Source organism: Nicotiana tabacum, chromosome 14 (assembly GCF_000715075.1).
Source record: "Nicotiana tabacum cultivar K326 chromosome 14, ASM71507v2, whole genome shotgun sequence".
In the NCBI taxonomy this organism is placed as follows: domain Eukaryota; kingdom Viridiplantae; phylum Streptophyta; class Magnoliopsida; order Solanales; family Solanaceae; genus Nicotiana; species Nicotiana tabacum.
In genome coordinates this window covers 114,832,626-114,854,236 of record NC_134093.1, presented here as the reverse complement: position 1 = coordinate 114,854,236, position 21,611 = coordinate 114,832,626, and the positions used below count along the sequence as shown (strand labels likewise).

The following is a 21,611-nucleotide window of genomic DNA, read 5'->3' as shown; positions in this document are numbered from 1 at the left end:
AAAAGCGGACATAGATAAAACATGAAAACCAATAAATCACAGTTTGTCCAAAATTAATTCAAGCCGATTTTAGTCAATAAAAGTGACCGTGCTAGATTCACGAAACTCAGGGAATGCCTTACACCTTATCCTCGGTCAACAGAATTCCTTATCGAGACTTTGTTTTCGCAGACCAACATGAAAAGAGTCAATCTTCCTTTGAATAGGGATTCAAACATAAGGTGATTTGGACCACCCAAAAACTCAATTCCAAGTGGCGACTCTGTAAATAAATAATCTCTATTCAAATTTATCACTTTAATTGAAAAAATTCTTTAACCCACAACAATCTAAGCTCATATCATTTTGGGGTAAGAGGGTGTGACAACATTAAAAGTGCAATAGATCATGTGCTAAATTTTGTAAAATTGTAACTCACCAAATTTAAATTTTTTGATCGGTCTCTATTTTTTCCCAATGTTAATATCTCAATGAGCGACCATAAATAATACTTAGGAATATATAATTCAATAATTAGACGTAGTCCAAAAATGATCAACTTGACAGTTGTAAGTGAAAACATGCAAACAATCAATAAAACGGGAACCTGAATCTACATTTTACATATTTATCCTTAAATAATAGTACTCCACTACTCAGATCTGATATTAGATTATCTAATTTGCTCTCCAGATTCTGGAGGTTTAGGAGGCAAGACATCCGGAGCGTGTGGTGGAAACGCTTCCGGCAGTCCAGGTGGCGAAGTCGGTGGCCGTGGTGCTTCTTGGCTAGGCGGCGAGGTGTTCGGCGGTTCAGAAAATTCTGGACTGTCAATTCGTGGTGCAGTTGGCGACGGCGATGGCGTTGGGGGGTCTTCACCTGCAGAGACAGGCGTAGTGTTAATGTTATTGGTTCATATGTTAACTGAGGGTTAATTTCACCGAAGGTCATTTAACTACCTCTCGATTTCATAAAAGTTACTCAACTATTTTTTATTACTTAAAAGTAACTAAAGTTTACCATTGTCACTTAAAAGTCACCTTGGCTCAAACCCTTACCTATAAATTTGACATAGCATAAAATTTAATGAGAAAAATGCAAAAATAAATGTCACATCTAGAACTGTCAAAACGGGATAGCCCAGCCCAAGCCTCGTCGGCTTTTCAATTTGGTGGGTTAGCCCGGGCCGGGCCGCCATATAAATGGGTCTTAAAATGGCCAAGCCAACCCAGCCCTAAGAGAGCCGCAGGCTAGGACGGGCCGGCCCTTTAATTTTTTGTAGAAAAAAGAATTTCTTTAAATCTTTAAATATTTTTTCGTGACATAGTCGATTAATCATGTAAACAACTTCTGTTTGATTAGAGCGTACAAAAATCTTGATATTTGACGAGGAATCTCGTAACTAAAATGCAAATTTTCTATATCTCTAGCTCTCTTTTTTAAAATTACATGAATATTTTCTTAATACTTTTCTTTCATTTTCCTCCGATTCAGGGATTGCTTCAATAAATTTATATGCTGAGGTTTCTTAATTTAGGATTAACATCATTTGCTGATTTTATCATTATAGTCCATAAAATTTTTAAAATTCCTGAAATTTGCTAGTGGTCAATTTTTCTTTTTGTATTTAAAATTGATCTTTTTCTATACTGAAAAGCGATTTAAATATTAATAATATATTAAAGTAATCCAAACTAATCATTGACCACTTGAAGTAATATTTTCTTTTGAAAAAAGATTATTATTGGCCACCTAAAACTTTTCGAGTTCGTTATTAGTTAAGCAAAAGAAAAATTAATGTTGTCATATTATATGCATGTCAAAAATCTAAATTATAGTTGATATGAAAGGGTAAATGAGCAATCTAGGGTTGAGGAATGGGGATTATAGTTAATGATTTTTTTAGTTTTTAGTTTTTTAAAATATTAAATATTTAATAGTTAACAAATTTGAATTAATTAATTTTTGGCCCACGGGCCGGCCCAGGCCCAACCTCGATCAAGCCTCAGGGCCAATGGGTTGTCTTGGTCCGGGCTTATAAGCCTCAGTTTTAAATGGGCTCAAAAAATTCTGGTCCAACCCTCCCCAAATAGCGGGCTGGGTTGGGCTGGCCTCATAGGCCAAGCCCATTTTGACGGCTCTAGTCACATCAGCTTAAATGAACTATAGCCACTTTAGATACATTTTGTAAATTCGATTTAACCCGTAATTCAAATGGGTTTCACTAAAAAAATATTAAACGCCATATTAGCTTAGAATAATTATTCTATACCACAAAATTCTAGTCCTGTTTGTTACAAAATGGTCATTCGTAATTATTTTATAATAAAATATTTAATGCTAAAAAATTCTTGCCTTGTTAGTTACATAATACCCCATTCGGACCGTTTTATAATTTTCTGCTAAAATTAAAATATTATTGTATTCATCTTTACACAACATATAAATATAGCATGAGCCGACAAGAATAATAAGGTTAATAAGAACCTATTTTTACAAACTACTATTTCATTAATTTTAAAATGCGCTTATTAAGCAATACCAACAGACAGAAAAGACCTATTTAGTAGGCATCACATACAATTAAAGTGCATAATGAAATTTGTCAATACATGCAATTACAAAGAGCCTATAGCAATAGTTTATACAAAAGAAAGACACACATGATAGTGTCGTTAAGACTATGGGTGTGTTTGGTATGAAGGAAAACATTTTTCGAAAAATATTTTTCAATTTTTTCATGTTTGGTTGGATTAAATATTTTGAAAAATATTTTTCTCATAAATTTATTTTCCTCCAGTTGGAGGAAAATATTTTCCCTATCAAAAAAAGAAAAAATATTTTCCAAAACTCTTTTTCAACGTTCCCCCTATTTCCCATCCCCATCAACCCACCCCACACCACCCACCCTCGCCCCACCCCGACCCCGACCCTTCACCCTAAATAGAAATATTATTAAGAGTACTTTCTTTTCATATTATAAATAGAGTACATTTTTTTTCATTTCAATAGATGAGTATATTTTTGGGGGAGAATTACATAATAATACACTCCACAAGTTAACCTTGCAACCGGATGACCCAGATCTAAGTTTACAAATATGTAGCCCAATATTAATATTAGTTGGCTCAGATCCGAAAACAACCTTCATGCCCTTTTTTATTCTAAGGCAATTTTTTAATGATTTTTCGTTCTCTTTCTTACCCAAGGTTATATATTCCTATTCCAACTATAAAAATACAAACAGGCCTAAAATCTCTTATTCTCCAAGTTCTATATAGATGAACTTGCTCCAAAGTTTTTGATTTGGCAGAAAAATCAACTAGGAAAGAAAAATTTAAAAGTTCATGATTTAGCAGAGAAATCAACGAAAAAATTAACTTTATACATAAATTGTTCGAAAAAAATAAGAAAAATACAAAAAATTTATTTTCAATTTTAACTGCATCTGTACAGTACGTGTATAATGATGTATAACTTTGTATAAACTTGTATATGAAATATTGAATAATGCATACCAATATTTCGTTGGCATAGAAAAGCAAAATTAGTGTTAATCGAAAACATAGAGAATAAAAGCAAAAAGAAAAATCTAAACAAAAAGTAACCAAAACAAAAGCAAAACGGAACTGCGGCAAAACAAAAATAAAAAAACATGCAACAAAACTAAAATTACTACAGTGAAAGAGAAACTTACTTGAAAAAAAATCAATGTTGTATAACAGTATTTTCACACCCAATATACAATATTATACAACGTTATACCAATATAATAGTATTGTATAATGATGTATAATAGTGTATACAAAACTGGATTTCATCTTCAACTAGTGTGGTTCCCAAAACCAACGTTAATCAAACACAATTAACCCAACACTCAAGATTCATATTATTACAAGCTTTTACAATAATTTTTAACTTAATCCAATCACTTTAGAGTGGTTGACGCTGGTAGGTGCATATTTTAATAGGAGAAAGAGGGAAACAATGATTTTCTTAATATTAAGATCCATTGAGTTAGGGTTAAAATCGGGTCCAGGAGAAATGGGTATGAAGTGGGTATGACCTATTTCAGCTGATGTGGCATTTATTATTAAATTTTTTTAATTAAAATTTATGTCATGTCAGATTTATGGTAAGGTTTGAGCCAAAATGACTGTTAAGTGACAATTGTAAACTTGAGTTACTTTTGAGTGACAAAAAATAGTTAAGCGTCTTGCTGAAATTAAGAGATAATTAGATGACCTACGATGAAATTAACCCTATTAACTCATATTTATCAGAATCATGATTTGAATACTAGGAGTTCTAAATTCTAAGATCGCTAGGATCCAGTGACGGAGCCAAACTTTTCACCAAAAGTGTCAAAATATAAAAAAAAATAAAAATAGATACACCAAAAAGTTTAGTAAATATACTTTAACACAGAAAAATTTATCTAGCAATACAATGTAATTTTCCGGCGAACTTGGTTGAAAGTGACGGATTCCGCCACTGCTAGGATTGCAAATCTAGGATTGCAAAGCGTTGAAATTGAGTTTTGGATTTAATTTTTACACGTATATTTTAATAAATTTGTTAATATAAATCAGAGGTGGAGCTAAAATTTATAGTTTATGATTTTTGGACCATAATTCTTTTTACTTAGTGGATTCTATATAAATAGACCAAGTCTATTATATATATTCAATTAATTTTTTAATAAAAATACATAATTTAAGTCAAAGCTACTGAATTCTGCCGAACTCATCGCTATAAAATTAAGTCCGCCCCAAATACAAATATAGAGGTTAAACTATACTTATTGAATTTAGGTAACCTTCTAGCCGTCTTGCGTATATATGTGAAAACATTCACTAGAAAAAAAAAATCTTTAAAAAAAGCCGAACTTAAACAGTTAAAGTTTAAATCAACATCTAATTATCACCTGGTCTTATGGGTGGAATAGCATCAAAATCTGGTACAAAAGGTGAATCCGCCACCGCCGGTGGCGGATCGGTGGTTGTGGTGATTGGTGGCGTTGTGGTAGTAGGAAAATCAGATGGAAGTTTTTCATGTTGGCCAGGCATATTTTGATTCTTTGGCTCTGCCTTCTGGCTCATTTGTCTAAGCCCGAGTAGTGAATTATTCGAAATTTGAAGTAGGGATAATGAAGATTTTGTGTTGGCTATAAGAATGATTCTTTTTATTAAGGAGTACTTGGGCCAAGTTGAAACTCTCAGCATTTTAATAATTTATTCTAATGTGTTTGAGGAGATTGATATATAAGATTTTTTGTATAATAGATATATAAGAAAGTATATTGGATAGTCAAGTGAGAATTGCTTAGAGATACCTTGTATAACTCAGTGTTATTCAGAAGACACGTGGAGGTCATGCAACTCTGACATCCGTCCTTCCCAATCGATTGTTGAATGTTCTCGGATCGAGCCTCAAGGCCCGACGGGCTAACTTAGATCTGGCCCTCACTTTTAAATGGGCTAAAGAAATCTAGGTCCAATCCTACTTAAGTAACGGGCTTGATTAGGCTAACCTCATGGGTCAATCATATTTTGACGGCTTCGTATACAATTAGTTTTAAGGTTTCACGTATTGATTTTGATGATAACAAACCAACATATTTATTAATCAAAGAACACTTACTTGTGATAAACTTATTTTCGTACAGGTTTGTTCAAAGAAGAGGATGTTGGCAAGGATCCAAAGAAATATGAGAAAGAGTATATCATGTGATGAATTTATGAGCGAAAATATTATCAAAAGAAGAATCTACGAAAATTATGGAAGAAAGTTTTTCAATATCTTAAAAGGAAAGTTGCTAAAATCATGGAGAAGATCTATTATTTTGTGGAAGGAAGATATTACATGGAAGAGATACTACAAGATCAAGGAAGAAAGAAAATATATTATGAGTATATTATAATCTATATTATGGAAAGAGATTATTTTTCAAGATCAAGAAAGGAGAGAAAGATATATTGAGATCTATCAAAAGAAAATTATTCCCATAATTGTGAAAATAGTAAATGGTTATTCAGATCTTCATATTAGAGACAAAAATCTAAGATTCAAAGTCAAAAGAAGAGGATCTTGAATTTCTATTGAGTTATCTAAATGAGAGCTAAAGTTTGTGCAACCAGAAACTTGCCATAAGAAGAAGAACTTGGAGTTATTTTCGGAATACTCTATCAAGCAAATGATGTCTATATTCAATGATAGATCAGGAAGTGTCAGAGATATTTTGGACAAACAATGAAGATGCATTCAGCAAGAATAAATCTTGATTGATACTTTTCCAAAGAATGAAAGATTCAAATCTTAGAGGAGATTGGTACTACAATGAAAAAGGAATGAATATAAATGAAATTAAAGGAAGTACCAAGAATATAAAGGCAATAATAATATGCCTTATAGAAGTCATGTGCATATTTACATATGAAAACTTGATGGCTTACGTGGAAAGAATCTTTTATACAAAAGGCATTAAATAGTATGGCCTTGATTTTTGGAATTGTAAAGAAAAAGATCTCAAATCTATGTGAGATCAAATCTGTACAAAATGGTTTGTAGTATGTAAAGATTTCTTTAATAGATATCTATTTGTACTCAAAGGAAAGAGTAGTTACTCTTCAATATCAGACTTTTAATCGAGACAAGGATCGAGATCATGTTCAAAAGAGCAAGAAGCAGTAACGGAAAGTTGGAGCAGCAGCAAAGGAAATCCTTTTCCAAAATTAGAAGATCGTTGCAACAGCTAGAATATTCAACGACCAAGTATAAAAGAGAAGACACTTGCAACATCAAACTTACACAATCTTCTATACAATTGTCTATCAAACTACAAGTTCTTTATTCTACACGGACATTGTAATTCACTTTTAGTAGAATTATTGTATACACAAGAAAGTGAAGAGAGACAGAAAAATATTGGAGAGTGAGTGTTTCCTTAGAGGTTGTGTCATTATTCGTTTCTTTGGTGAGTAAGTGAATACCAAAGTATTGTCGTTGGTGAGTAAGTAAAAACCAACCTTTTGCGTTGTTAGTGAGCGTGTTAAAACCAACCCTTATTTGTTGCTGGTGAGCGAGTGAAAACCACTTGTAAACGTTGATGGTGAACGTTAAAAATCACACAAACTGTACTCAACTCATATTACAAAGAGATCAAGAGATAACATCCTTGCAAACCAAGGAGACTGGAGTAGGATACCACATTGGTTCCGAACCAATATAAAATTTATGGTGTCATTTACCTTACTGCTTTCATATTTTATTATAAGAAATTACTGTTTGTTGAGATTGGTATTTGATTGAATCGAGGTACTAACAGTCTTGTGCAGGTTGTCTCCGTATTAATCGACTACGTTTGAGGAGTAGTCGACTAGAAATTTACAAGGTTACAATTCATCCCCTCTTGTACTTTCACAGGAGCCGTATACGTGAATTATTTTCACAATTTAAGATTATAATAGTGTAAAATCATTTACATTATTGGTGTGTATGATTAACTTAAATGCTTAAGTAAAAGGTTTGAGCTTTGAGCACAAAAATAAAGAATTTCTTGTTAAAATTTGTCACACCTCCTTCTTCGAAGATAAAGAGGTATTCCAATTAAAGTGACATTATTTGAAATTAGATTATTTTATTTTATTTTATTTTTTAGAGTCGCAACTCGAAATTATTTAATTAACGATGTTCGAGTCACCAAATTTAGAATCCCAATGCAAGAAAGTTTGACTCTATTTATGGTCTGCAAACACAGAAGATTGGGTAAGAAATTTTTTTAAACCGGAAGAAGGTGTGAGAACTCTCGAATTTCGTAGTTTTAGCACGGTCACTTAATAAATTATACTCGGCTTAATTGTCTAATTATTATAAATTTAAAACCTATTGTGCATTTTACCTTTCATCGCTTTTAATTATTTTAAATAATTATGAAACTTATTTAAACAAGTGACGATGTCGCGCACTTATTATTTTTGTACACATTACAAATCACGTCACGTACCCACAATTTATAATATGCTTGATTTATATTATTATTCTGAAGTTGGGGGTCAAGTCATGCTGACGAGCACTTGAATTGGGTTACGTATCAGGACTATGCTACATGAACTGTAATCATAGTCACGATGATTTATTAATCGCGTCTAAAATAAATTAGGGATTGCAGCGGCGACGGGTTTCGACAACCTTTCATCGAGCATCATGGAATTTCGGCGGTCAAAAAGTGTTAATATATGAGCACTGACCACAATTCTTCCATACGGCCGGTGCTACACACAATAATACTAATTGGGCCAATGGAATAGGGAAAGGAGAAGTACAAGAGCATTCTGACAGGCCAACGGTCGTTTGGCCGGAATCCGGCCACTGGAATTGAAGTGCACTAATGACCCCAAACGAAAGGTCTCTCGAATACCTATCATTTGATGTAAGAGTTAGGTAAAAAGGAGGCGGGGTTGATGGTAATTAAAAAAAAGGGCGAAAAAGGTTGAATCTTTATTTTCAAATCTTCAAATTGACAAAATTGAAAGGTCTTTTGGGGAAAATTAAGGGTAGATTGGGAATGAGGATGAAAGAGTGATCATAGGGTGGTGTTTTGGCACCATTTGGAGGTGGTGCGTCGCCGAAGGGCGATTTTCGAATGACGGAAGACGGTGGAGTGAGGCGGCTGTCTTGAGAAAATAGGGGAATTGGGCGCGACTAGGGTTTGAGTGTAAAGGGGGAGGGGGGAAATTAGAGTTATGAGAATGAGGAGGGGTTTTGCTCGTTTAAGGGAATTGGGAAGGGAAAACGATATAGTATTGGGGTAATACTACGTCGTTTGATGGTCTCAGAGGTCAAAGGTTTTGGACCGGGTCAGGGCGAATTTGGACGGGTTTGGGCAGGTTGAAAGGGAACTGGGCCGACATAATTGGCCCAATTTTGACTTAGAGAGTTGGCTGGCCCTTCCCTTCTTTTTCTCTTCAGCTATTTGATTAGTTGTTTTCAAATTGTAGCCACTTAACCATTAATCCAAATCAATCTATTTTTTGCAAAATTAACCTATGAACTATTTTATCTAATAATTAACTAATTATTTTACTAACAGTGACTAATGTACTTTTGGTATTTTAGTATTTTATAAATGCAATTAACATGTAATTATATGTAAAATGTGAAGAGTAAAATATAAAATATTTATTCGTTATTTTCATGATTTGCAATGCTACTAAATATACTAAAAATGCAAATAAATACCAAACAAATAAAAATAAAATAAAGTAAGTTCCTAAAATTGCATAAAGGCAATTAACACTATTTTAGAGTATTTGTTAGGAATAAATTAGACACGGACAAAAATTACGTGCTCACAAAATCAGTTTACTATCTTAATAAATTTATTGGGCACGAATTTAATATAATCGGATCAATAAAATTCGTATATTGAATATCTAAAGTATCAAAAGGAAAATATATTATGTTTCTCACAAGCCTGAATTCCTTGTTATCACCCGCCGTCTTAGTGGCAACTAGCAAATGAAGTGCGTACAAGTAAAATCGAAATCAATACTTTGTATACGAAGTTTAGTTGTATAGGCGAAAATTCGTTTAGATATTGAATGAAATTTATTTTTATATATTATTTTTAACTATGACATGTTTTAAATCATAAACTCCGAGAAAATTCTTTCCTGCATATCCGTGGATTTAATTGTTTTCATCATTTTGCTTTTTAATTTTTTTTTATTACAGTAATTAATTTTTTGGTGTTTCAACATGATCTCTCCTGTACGTTAATTGTAATGCATTTTCGAGTGATTTCTTATATATATAAAAAAGTAAAGAAGAATCTATACAAAAATCTAAAGGATCTTGAAGTTAAAGTGTAAAAATTCCCAATGAAACAAATACTATACTTGCCAAACGAACATAAAAACGTCTTCATCATCAGCCTTCACTAACATTAAAATCTTTCACCTGCCCTAAAAACAACAGGCCCAAAAGTGATAATGGGCGGCGGAATATCCGTCGGGTACGGCGACCCAGGTTCCGGCAGCTTTGGAGGTATAACATCCGGTCCACCGGGCGGAACAATCTCCGGGATGGCCGGAGGTATAACATCCGGCCCACCCGGAGGAACAATCTCCGGAATAGCCGGAGGTATAACGTCTGGGCCACCCGGCGGAGAAATTTCCGGTGGTAGCCCAGGCATGTCTGGCCCTGGTGGATCATGACCAGGTGGTAATGGATTCGGAGGGCCTGGAAAACCAGGGCCCGGGCTCGGAGGTGGATTTTCCGGTGGGATTGGATCAAATTCTGGAACAGCAGGAGGCACAGTAGTAGCTTGCTGTATTGATCCGTAGCCTCTGATCATATGAGCTGAAATGGAAATGAGATTTGGGCTGTAATTGTGTTGCTTCTTGTTTATTCTCAAAGTCTTGACTATTAATGGAGCTGTATACGTTGAGTGGTAAAGTGCGATTGTCTTCTTCAGAAGACTGTGTGAAATGGCCATTATAGTAGACATTTCTTCTCCTATTAAGTAGTAGTAGTAGTAGTAGTATTTTTCTTGTTTTGTTTAAGCGGGGAGAAGAGAGAAAATTAACGGACAAAGCGTTTCCGGATGTAGTTTGGTTTTTGGTATATCACTTTATTTAGCTATACTTTGTATAAATATTTTGAAAAGGAGAGCTAGAATTTTAACTTTAACATTTTGGATTTTAGAATAATAATATATATTTTTTACTTATAAATTCCTTCACAAATTAGGAGTATCTATAATTTTTCGCAATTCTCCTTCAGCGTGACTCGAACCCAAAATTTAATGATCAAATATTTTTAGAATCAGAGTCAGAATTTTAACTTTATAATTTTGGATTTTAGAACAATAATATTTTATTTTTTATAAATTCTCTTCCAAATTAGGAGGATCTACAGTGTTTTTACAATTCTCCTCCAGCGTGACTCGAACCCAGGACCTAATGATCGTGGGTGGAGATATTTTACCAACTAAGCAACCCTTACTTGTCTAAAAACTTTAAGCGCCTATAGTTGAGTTCTGAATTTGATATTTATTATATATATATAATGAATTTATCAATATGAAATCAGAGACAGAGCCATGACTTTAAGATTATGGGTTTGAAATTCTAATCGTTTAGATTATTTAATTTTAAATTAATAATTTATATTATATATTTAATAAATTTTTTTAATTAAAGTAAAAAATATATTTTTGCATGAAGGATTATCAAGGGAAGATGACACTTGTGCATGGGGAAGATACTTGAAGCCATGTAGCAACAGCCATTACAATCCACCGCTTTGTCGAACACGTTGTCATAACTCGAACCTCTTCTTTCCTTTTTTTTATTTTTTTTTTTTATTTTTTTATTTTTTATTTTTTGCTTTTCAAATTATTTTTGCAAGTTCAGTTAATTTTTAGACGTAAATTATATTTCGTGTCGAAATTTTTTAGTAGTTCAATTGAAATCATTACAATTTTTCATCGTTTATTACGTAGTTCGCTAAATGCTCAAATACGGAAAGGTGTTCAACAAATCAAAGTTATTGAAGCACACAAATCGAAATCCAAGAAGAAATTGAACGTTATTGAATTTATTTATAAATCTTTTCTCATGGCTCTCACTAAATTTGACAGTCCAAGTTTATTAAATATGTAAAGAAATAGAAATTATTCACTTTTAAAAATTTAAAGAATCAAAACTGTTTAATAATATACTTAAAGGACTATTACAAATTTAACATCTATTGCACTGGCAACTGACACAAGGAATTCAAATAAACAAGAATAAAATGAGAATCGGAAGGCTAAGATAAGAAAAACGATCCCCTTGTACAGAAAATCTCATTTCTCAAGTTAAAAGAGATCATATAGCAACCGTCATTTACAAATAAGACACTCCATCTACATAGGCAAAATGGACATTTAGTAAAGTCTTAAAACAGCAATGTAACGTAAAATCTTATGTATATCATTGCTAAGAAGACACTCGATCTACATAGGGAAAATAGTTCCCCTGCTTCGGGATTGCTATACAAATAGCTTTTCAGATTTACTGTTTACTTTTTTTTAGTCGATATACATAAATTATACATAGTTATACACATGTTATACATGAATTATACATATATTATACATTCGCCGGCTATTTTTAGTTGAAGAGATTAGATGAGCGGCAATTTGAGTTAATTCTTCATTTTGGGCCAGCTCTATTTCCAGTTGATATAAACATTGCTGTAGTTCTCACTGCCCAAACAAAAGCTAGAAATTTAAAGTAAGAATCTTTAAATATTGTATTCCTTTATCCTTGAAGCAGTAAGTCAGTCATCACAGTTATAAGAAAGGCTCAGATGTACCAAATCCAGTAGGTCTTCAAGGAAATGCAATATGACAGTATCAAATACATGACATAAAAACTTACATCAAGGGCATGGAGTTTGATATTAATCTCGTGAAAACATAAAAAACACATATTCCTTCGTCTAACGACGTCTAGGTTGGTGCTTTACCAGGAACTCGCTGTGCAATCCACCCTAAACCATCGTATAAACCGTCACCAGTCAAGGCACTGCAGGCTTGAATATGCCAATCATGGTTCTTGATGCTATGAAGGGAAAGCGCATCGGTTATCTCTGCAGGGGTCATGGCATCTTTAAGGTCCTGTTTGTTCGCAAAGACTAGTAGAACCGCACTTTGCAGATCCTCGTGTGGGAGCAACCTGAACAACTCGTCCTTCATAATGGAAATCCTGGCTCTGTCAGTGCTATCAATAACTGCAATGACAGCATGAGTTCCGCGATAGTAAGTTGCCCATGATGTCCTCAGTCTTTCTTGCCCACCAAGATCCCAGACCTGAAAAAAGAAATAAAGAAGTAAGATAAACAGTAGGTCATAATACACAGACCTGTTCTCATCCATTTTTCCAGATATAAAAGAAGGCAAAACAACATGGAAATTAACCTGCAGTCTTTTGTCAATACACTCGGCCAATGGAGAAAACACAAGGAAAAAGTAGAAGGATACTAGTAAATTTTACTATGAGCACATATCACTTATCAGAGAAGAAATAAGCAGATAATGCCAATGATGGTTTCAAGCATTCTTGTGCTAGTTGACAGGGAAAAGAAAAAACAATCAAGGAGAAGAGCTCGGATGTATCATAAACTTTTTCATTCCACCGCCAAGATTCTTGAGGACGAGGTCCTACACCTTTACAACATACCTAACACTTCACTTCCTACTCTTTTTATGTAATCCAGTGTTTTGGAGAGCGAGAAGCGGAAAAAAACGGCGAGGCCTCGCTTCACCGAAGCGAGAAGCGAAGCGCGTGCATTTTTTATGTGAAGCACAATTTAATACATAAATAAAAAATATTAAAAAGGCATAGATAATGACCAAAAAGACATTGAAATATTTAATACCCAGTGTTTTGGCTTGGTGCCATTGAATAAAAAGACATAATTTACTACAATCACCAAAAAAACAAAAAAAAAAACAGGGAAAACAGAGAAAAAATTGCAGAACAGTCAACAGAGATTAAAAGAAAACAGAGCAGAACAGAGAAAAAAGAAGAGCAGAAGAAAATAATTGTTGGAAGTCGAAGAACTGAAAAAAATAGAAAATAAGAAGAGAAAAAAGAGAAGTAGAGAAAAGAGAACAGGAGTCAAGAGGAAGCAGGTAAGCAGAGTAAAGAAGAAGAGGAAGAGAAGAGAAGAAAGAGAAGAAGAGAAGAGAAGAAGAGAAGAGAAACTTACCTTGGAAGAAGTCGCAACAGTTAAGAGAAGAGGAAGAGATGGTGCAAGGCTAGCAGCAGTCCACTCGAAGCAGATGTTTTGGAAGAGAAGTCGCGTAAGAGTGTATTTGAAATTTTTTAAAATAAAACCCTAGGCAGCCGTCCTTGCTTAAGCGAGCTTTTCTCGCTCGCCTCGCTTCTCCCTTCTCGCTTCTGGGCCTGAAGTGTGCGCTTTTTAACCTATGCCTCGCTTTAGGGCAGAAAAGCGCAAGGGTTGCGCCTCGCCCTTCTCGCTTAAAGCGGAGAAGCGCTCGCTTATAATAACACTGATGTAACCTAACGTTTCCTTCAATAGGATGTTCCCGTCCCCCTCAATTTCCCATGCTCCCTCCTCCCCTAGTTTTTCTTGAAACATTTTCTTTTCTAACGAGTGTGTTTTCACAATGTTAGTTAGATGCTTCAATTTGTTACTAAAAGAATTCCCTGGCTTCAAGAGGAAGAAAGTGTTTGCTTAAAAAACTCACCCCAGAACAATTCTCTCTCATCATTGTCCACTGATGGCCAAGATACCGTCAATCATAAGAGTTCCTAGCCAAGTCCACAACAAAAGGAAAAATACTCCTTATAGCGCACAATAACTAGAGCAAGACTTCAAAATACTCAATGTAACAAACCCATGTGCACTAGATATAAACCTACCTCAAGTGTCAGCTAGAAGCAAAAGCATGTCATGCATCCTGAAATCAATCAGAGACTTTGTGCTTCAAGTAAACAAATATCCTCTGTTATTCTGGTTATTAAGAGGTTCAATAGAAGTATATTCTTGGCTCTAGCATCGCTAGATCTGAGCAAAATAACAATTTTATTCAATGGTGGGGGTGCAACACAGTATATTTTATTAAAATTCAATGGTACTGGCCCAATGTGAAACCTATTTAGTGACCTTCAAAGGGTGCCAGAGATGCTCAAGTTAATAGCTGATAAGGTTGATACCTACACATGTAACTAAGAATATCTTCGCTACTCCTCCTTTAATTATACTTATCAAGTCAGCATAAGATACTCAATTAGGCACAAGAAGTAATTTGGTCATGAAAAAAGTTAGTAGGTTTTGGGCTGTAGACAGTTTTATTTTCACATTTTTTAAGAGTCAACAGAACTATTTCATGGAGTTATAAATTCCAGTACGTCATGTCAAAAAGCTAACCATACCTAGTCTTACAAAGAAAACTATAATTAAAACACTCTGCACATGGCTGGAAAAAATTGGAGCTATAATTGGTACCACAATAACCCACTGCAATTGAGAATCTTATCGTGTAAAACCACACTGTAGAGGTGTCCATTTGTTTAAGGAGAACACCATTGTGAGGGAAAAGAACAACTAAGATGATTACGCAAGTCTTCATCATGAATATAAAATTGCACCTTAGACGTCCATCTGTTTATTTCATATACTGTACCGGACAGCAAAATGATTGAATAGCAAGACATGAGACTAGAAGGACCACCTATCACAGAAAATTCAATTACCCAATCTAAGAGTTTTCATACAGACAGTTCCTTAAACTCATCCGATCACTGATATAACTGACGTCACAATATTCTACTCTATGCAGATTGACACCGGTCCATTTTGGATGTTAACTGTTGTGCCATTACACGATTACGTACAGGTTATAATATATCGTGTGGAACATGTTTGCAAGTGAACGGGTGATGCCACAAATATGCCTGCTAGAATAAAAAATGAGAAGGAGGAGGTAGATGGAGAGCATGAGAAGTTACAGATGAAGAAAAATAGAGGAGTATTTATGGTGCGTTTGGCATGACCAAAATCATTTTCAGGAGGAAGTCATTTTTTGGTATTTAGACCATCACGAGGGGGAAAAGATTTCCAACACTTATAACTATTCATTATTTAAAATTTTAACTTCATATTAATTGCTCCAAGTAGCACGTATCTACTATTATTAATATTTCATACTCAAAATTTCTCAAAATATTTTTCATCAAAACACTCTCATTTGCTAATATTATTATTAGCATTGCCTTTGTGTTGATGATATATATATTTTTGCCGAAAATTATTTCCTACTCACCAACCAAAACTAGAAAACATTTTCCATGGAAAATTACTTCCAGCATATCAGACACTTTAAAGGAGTTGAAAGCACTTATGTACTTATAGGTAGAACTTTTCTATTTTGTACCTTTTTTTTATAAGGTAAATTGTATTAATCAAAAGGGAGAGAACTCTCGTGTACACGAAGTATACCAAAGACGTAGAGAATTTACATCAGAACATGATTCTCTACAAAAGACGCCCAATCTTCTATACAAGTAGGGGCTAAATGAGTGCACCAAAAAGCGATTAAAGATAAAAGACTATTCTTAAGATGTGAAAAAGGAGACTCAATCTCCTCAAAAGCTCTCCTATTTCTCTCCCCCCATACTACCCACATGAGAGCTAACGGGGCGAATTTCCACGCCTTTTGCTTTCTTCTTCTACGAAAACCGCCCCAGCTATATAACATTTCCTTTACAGTGCTTGGCATCACCCATTGAACACCAAAAAGATTCAGGATTGACCTCCACAATGCAGAGGACACAGGGCAATGCAACATAAGGTGATCAACTTCTTCCCCAGAGCTTTTACACATGTAGCACCAACTAACAAGTGTAATTCCCCTCTTTCGGAGATTTTCAGCAGTCAAGATCACTCCCCTTGCCGCTAGCCATGCAAAAAAGCACACCTTCGTGGGCGCCCTAGGAATCCAGATCGAGGAGTATGGAAAAGTGGTCTCCTCTCTCACCAACATACTCTGGTAAAAGGACTTTACGGTGAACAAACCATCGCCACGCAAGCCCCATCTCCAAGAGTCGCAGGATGGCTGGAGCATGTCTTGCCCGTATAGCAGTGCCAACAAAACTTGAAGCTCCGCAATCTCCCAATCTTGCATGTTACTCCTGAATGAGAGGTCCCATACTACCCCCTTCATGCTCCTTGCGAATCTGTTGGACCATCAGTTCCTTCTGGTTTGAAACTCTGAAGACGTGGGGGAAGGAGACCCTCAGAGTATCCTCTCCACACCACCTATGATTCCAAAAGCTGATTCTCCTTCCATCTCCCACCCTGTAAGTGATGTTGCCACTGAATGCTTCCCAATTCTTCATGATACTCCTCCACATGCCACACCCGAAAGGTGTTGTGATCGCCTTGGTCCTCCAACCCCCTCCCGTTGAATCGTACTTTTCTACTATGATTTCCCTCCATAGAGCATGCTCTTCTACCCCGAATCTCCACAACCACTTTCCCATTAAAGCTCTGTTAAATACCCTAAGATCTTTCACTCCAAGTCCACCCCACTTCTTTGGGGAAGTGACTGTCTGCCAATTCACTAGATGAAACTATCTAGTTCCATCCGCCGCATTCCACAGAAAGTTCCTTTGAAGTCGCTCCAGTTTTTCTGTGATGCTCACCGGTGCTTGCAACAGGGATAAATAATAGGTGGGCATACTCGATAAAGTGCTTTTGATAAGCACTTCCTTACCTCCTTTTGACAAATACCGTTTCTGCCACCCTGCTAATCTTTTTTCAACCCGCTCGATCACTGGATTCCAAACCGTAGTATACTTATATGAAGCGCCCAAAGGGAGGCCCAGGTAAGTAGTGGGAAGGGAGCCCACCTTGCATCTGAGAACACCAGACAAGGCATCAATATTAGTAACCTCACCTACCGGGAAAATCTCACACTTGCCGATGTTGATTTTGAGTCCTGATACTAACTGAAACCACTGTAGGACCTGCTTCAGGTAGGTCAACTGATCCATATCGGCATCACAGAAAACCAGTGTGTCATCCGCAAAAAGCAAATGTGAGACTCTTCGGGCACTGAGCACCCCAATCGGAGCTGAGAATCCTCTCAAGAAACCTCCGCCCGCCGCACGATCCATTATTTTGCTCAGAGCATCCATCACTAGAATGAATAACATGGGGGATAAGGAGTCACCTTGCCTGAGACCCCTGGAGCTGCCAAAGAAACCACACGGACTACCATTAACCAAGACAGAGAATCTGACTGAGGAAATGCAGAACTTTATCCATCCCCTCCATCTTTCTCCAAACCCCATCCGCATCATAATGAAGTCCAGGAACTCCCAATTGACATGGTCGAAAGCCTTCTCAAGATCTAACTTGCATAGTAAGCCGGGTTCTCTATTTTTCCTTCTGGAGTCTACAAGTTCATTTGCCACCAAGGCAGCATCCAGGATCTGCCTACCTTCCACAAACGCATTCTGGGAGGACGAAACAGTCATATCAAGAACCTTCTTAAGTCTGTTGGAAAGCACTTTAGAAATAATCTTGTAAATGCTCCCCACTAGACTAATAGGCTTGTAGTCTCTGATACAAGATGCACCTTCTTTATTAGGCACAATAGTAATAAAGGAAGCATTGATACTTCTCTAGAAAACACCATTCGCATGGAAGTATTCAATGGCTTCCATCAACTCCCCCTTGATGGTGTCCCAAAAGAGCTGAAAGAAAGCCAAGGAGAAACCATCAGGCCCGGGGGCCTTATCACCAACACAACACGACACAGCCTCGTGCACCTCCTCCTCCTCGAAAACCCTTTCTAGCCACCTATTTTGTACCTTTCGGGGCACTTACAATATTCCAGTCAGCATAGATGATTGGACTCTCTTCCTAATCATGTATTTCTTGTGGTGTTCCCTATTTTTTTATACATATTATATGTGGCTTTCTCCCATCACATCAATGAATCCTCTTCAGTTAAGATTAACCCTTTTGGGTTTGGACAGCTAATCTACTTCCGTCCTCACCCTTCTTCTACTCCAACTTCTTCTCCCTCCACCTGATTCTAATAAATTTTAACCCACAACTTTCTCCATCAGTTAGACTTTAACATGTAATACCTTTCCTCACGATTTCAGCCAGAATCTGCCTCAAATTTCTAATCTCCAAGTACTAAATTTTGAGTTGGTTAATCCCTAAATTACCTACATCTTTCCTCTCCTTCATCACTTAATCAGATTAATTCATATCTCAATTTATAGGGGGATAAAAGGAAGAATTAGGTGACTCTTGACTTTCAATTTCTCATACAACTCCCCCCCCCCACCCCCCCACCCCAACCCAAAGCAGGAGGACTATCAATACAACATGTACCAATAGCATTTGTTCATCTAAACAATAAACAAATAAAGGATAGCTTCCTCAAAAACTCATACTTCAATTGTTTTTCTATGTATACCGACTTGTTCAGAATCTATGCTCACTCAAAGTATAATTTGAAATATCATAACAATATCAAAACAAAAAAGAAAAAGTTAATCGTCAAGCTTAACACAACCACCTTAGAATACCATAAAAGATAATTTCTTAAATAATTCAAAATTGGAAGACGCATAACATGCTGCTGGCCCATTCTATAAAGGAAATATGTGGTTAGTTTCAGGGTTATATTCAATGTAGAGATCGCGTTCACATACTCACAAATTCTTTGCGGGGAAATTTTTCTAATGATAACTTGTCATTAACCACCATTCCGGAGAATAACAGTTATACAGATAAATATCTTCTTTAAACAATGAGTGCTAATCACGATCATGAACAAATGAGCTCTCCCCCTTAGCAACCACAACCTTCTCCTTAGCATGTTAGCAAATGTCAATTAATTTATTTCTGAGAACGCATTGCTAGCTAAACAAGTAAAACTAAATGGCAATACCGATAAATCTCCGCAAATTGCAATTACTATTCCTATGTATTTAACCAATTCATTTCTGCACTATATCTGTTAAACAATTTCATTCTTTTTCAAGCATTAAAGGGTGTGATCTCATGGTCCAATATAGTTGGATCGAAGCCCATGGGAAACCAGGGTTCTAATCCTAAAAAATGTTAAAAAGATCAGTAATCTTTTTTATGACAATGGTGTCCGGCCAGCTTGTGCACAACTTGACTATTCTACAGGGTACCTGCTACCTCCCACTAGCACAAGTACTAGATAATTCTGCTTATCAAGCTTAGATAAATAGAAAGAAAATCACCTATTATTTTTTTGTCCCCACTGAGATTTGAACTTGAGAACTTGAAAAAGCTAGGGAACATCTTCCCAATATTACACAGATATCCAATGCAATAAGCAAAGCTTGTGCACGCTGGTCTTGACACCACCCTTATACAAAACTAATGGCTCTCCATAAATACTCTCCCTATCCCATTTTATGTGATAGTTTTCGTTGGGCACGTTGTTTCAGAAAAAAGACAAAATTTTGAAGCTTGCCGTCTAAAACACATCATAAACATTAGTATGGCCATAAATTATCTCATTATAAGTTTAAAGTTAAATTATTTCTAATTTTTTTGGACATACTCAAACAAAGAGATTAGAACAATTTCATACTATAACTGCACGCATAATCTTGATGCTAAAAGTTAACTAATCCAATTATAACTCAAGATAAAAGTAGGAGTTTTGCCATGTACATTTGTGTGGCTATAAATCTATCTCATTAAGGGCAATATGAGAAGTTTAAAATTATATTGTTTCTACCTATAGAAAGGCATCTTTTTTTTGGACAGACTAAAGGAAAATATGTCACATAAATTAGGATAAAATGGTTCAAACAATCCAACTACAACTAAGAAAAAATCAAATAAATTAAGAGTTTCAGATGTAGAATTTGTACCTCAAATCGTATGTTCTTATAAACAAGCTCCTCAACATTACTACCAACAGTAGGATTTGTAGTAACCACCTCTCCTAAATGCAACTTGTAAAGCGTCGTCGTTTTACCGGCGTTATCCAATCCAACTACAACGATCTTGTACTCTTTTGCTGGAAACATCATGAACCAGAATCTCGATATGAAACCTCCCATACTTTATAGATCTGATCCAAAAAATGGATTAAAAATCCAGATCGTGATTATCAGAATTAGAGTCGAAGATCAATAATTTAATCGGTGAGGAAATAAAGTTGAATAATTGATTTTTGATCTGAGAACTGCCTTTTTGACGAAGGAATAGGAATTTTAGAGATAAAAATATATTCAAAGGAAAGAAAGGAGAAGGAGATGAGACTAGACGATTATTTTATATCTAAATGTATTTTTTTAAAATATATTTAACTAGCCAATATAATAATTATCGTGAATAATGTATAGGTTGCCCATTTTTCCCCCTTTTGCACACATTACTTTAATTTAGTGACAGAGAAACTTTAATAAAACTAAAATTTGAGCTGAAATATGCCCTGAATAATTAAAAATATTTTATTAATAAAATCCAAATATACACTAACATAGCTTTCACCATATATGAGGTGAATATTTGATCCTTTTTAATTACTTAGGAATATGTTGAGATAGAAGATAACATTAAGGATTTTTATGAGCTGATAGATTAATGAATAGTATATATAAGTTAAATTCAAATATGATTTTTGTCCAATAAGTTTAAAAACAATATGAAATATTCAATAGGTGGTCTACGAAGACAAAGGTGCTAAAATGAAAAATAGTGTCAAGTTTGAAGCTCCATCAATGTATTAGATCTAATCTTTAAGAGGTCGGTGTACAAAAATAGTATTGAATATGGTATATTAGTAATGCTGAGATTATTTTTTGTCGACGGTTTGTTTTGGTGTATTAAATATTTGAAAGGGCAGTTCTGTCTTTAGACATGCTTATCTATATATTAAAAATTATGGTAATGTGAATGTCATGGTTCGCTATATATAAAAATAATAATGAATAAAGTATATAATAAATATAAGTATTAGTTATACATACGTTAAAATATATTATCAAATAATAAATTAATAATAATATCAAAGTTAATACAATATTATTTTTTCTAATTAT

At 35.0% G+C, this 21,611-nt stretch overlaps 2 protein-coding genes across 2 annotated transcripts; both read right to left on the bottom strand.

Annotated features, from left to right (window-relative positions):
* Positions 1–514: 514 nt before the first annotated feature.
* LOC107773364 (uncharacterized) lies at positions 515–5,284 on the bottom strand. The gene is made up of 2 exons (XM_016592788.2): positions 4,907–5,284; positions 515–858 (listed from the first exon to the last, which is right to left on the bottom strand). Exons 1-2 carry the CDS (start codon positions 5,202–5,204, stop codon positions 653–655), a joined length of 504 nt encoding a protein of 167 aa, XP_016448274.1. The 5' UTR covers positions 5,205–5,284; the 3' UTR covers positions 515–652.
* Positions 5,285–12,254: 6,970 nt separating this feature from the next.
* Positions 12,255–20,816, bottom strand: LOC107773363 (uncharacterized). Its single transcript, XM_075229908.1, has 2 exons — positions 20,436–20,816; positions 12,255–12,838 (listed from the first exon to the last, which is right to left on the bottom strand). The coding sequence occupies exons 1-2, from the start codon at positions 20,625–20,627 to the stop codon at positions 12,479–12,481; spliced, it is 552 nt and encodes a 183-aa protein (XP_075086009.1). The 5' UTR covers positions 20,628–20,816; the 3' UTR covers positions 12,255–12,478.
* Between the last annotated feature and the right edge of the window lie 795 nt (positions 20,817–21,611).

Bases quoted from the DNA above. Each gene is read 5' to 3' on its own strand.
- LOC107773364 (XM_016592788.2), bottom strand. From the start codon at position 5,204: ATGCTGAGAGTTTCAACTTGGCCCAAGTACTCCTTAATAAAAAGAATC. The intron at 859-4,906 runs GTGATAATTAGA...CTGTCTCTGCAG, and splicing joins TATTCCACCCATAAGACCAG to GTGAAGACCCCCCAACGCCA.
- LOC107773363 (XM_075229908.1), bottom strand. From the start codon at position 20,627: ATGGGAGGTTTCATATCGAGATTCTGGTTCATGATGTTTCCAGCAAAA. The intron at 12,839-20,435 runs GTACAAATTCTA...TTCTTTTTTCAG, and splicing joins ATAAGAACATACGATTTGAG to GTCTGGGATCTTGGTGGGCA.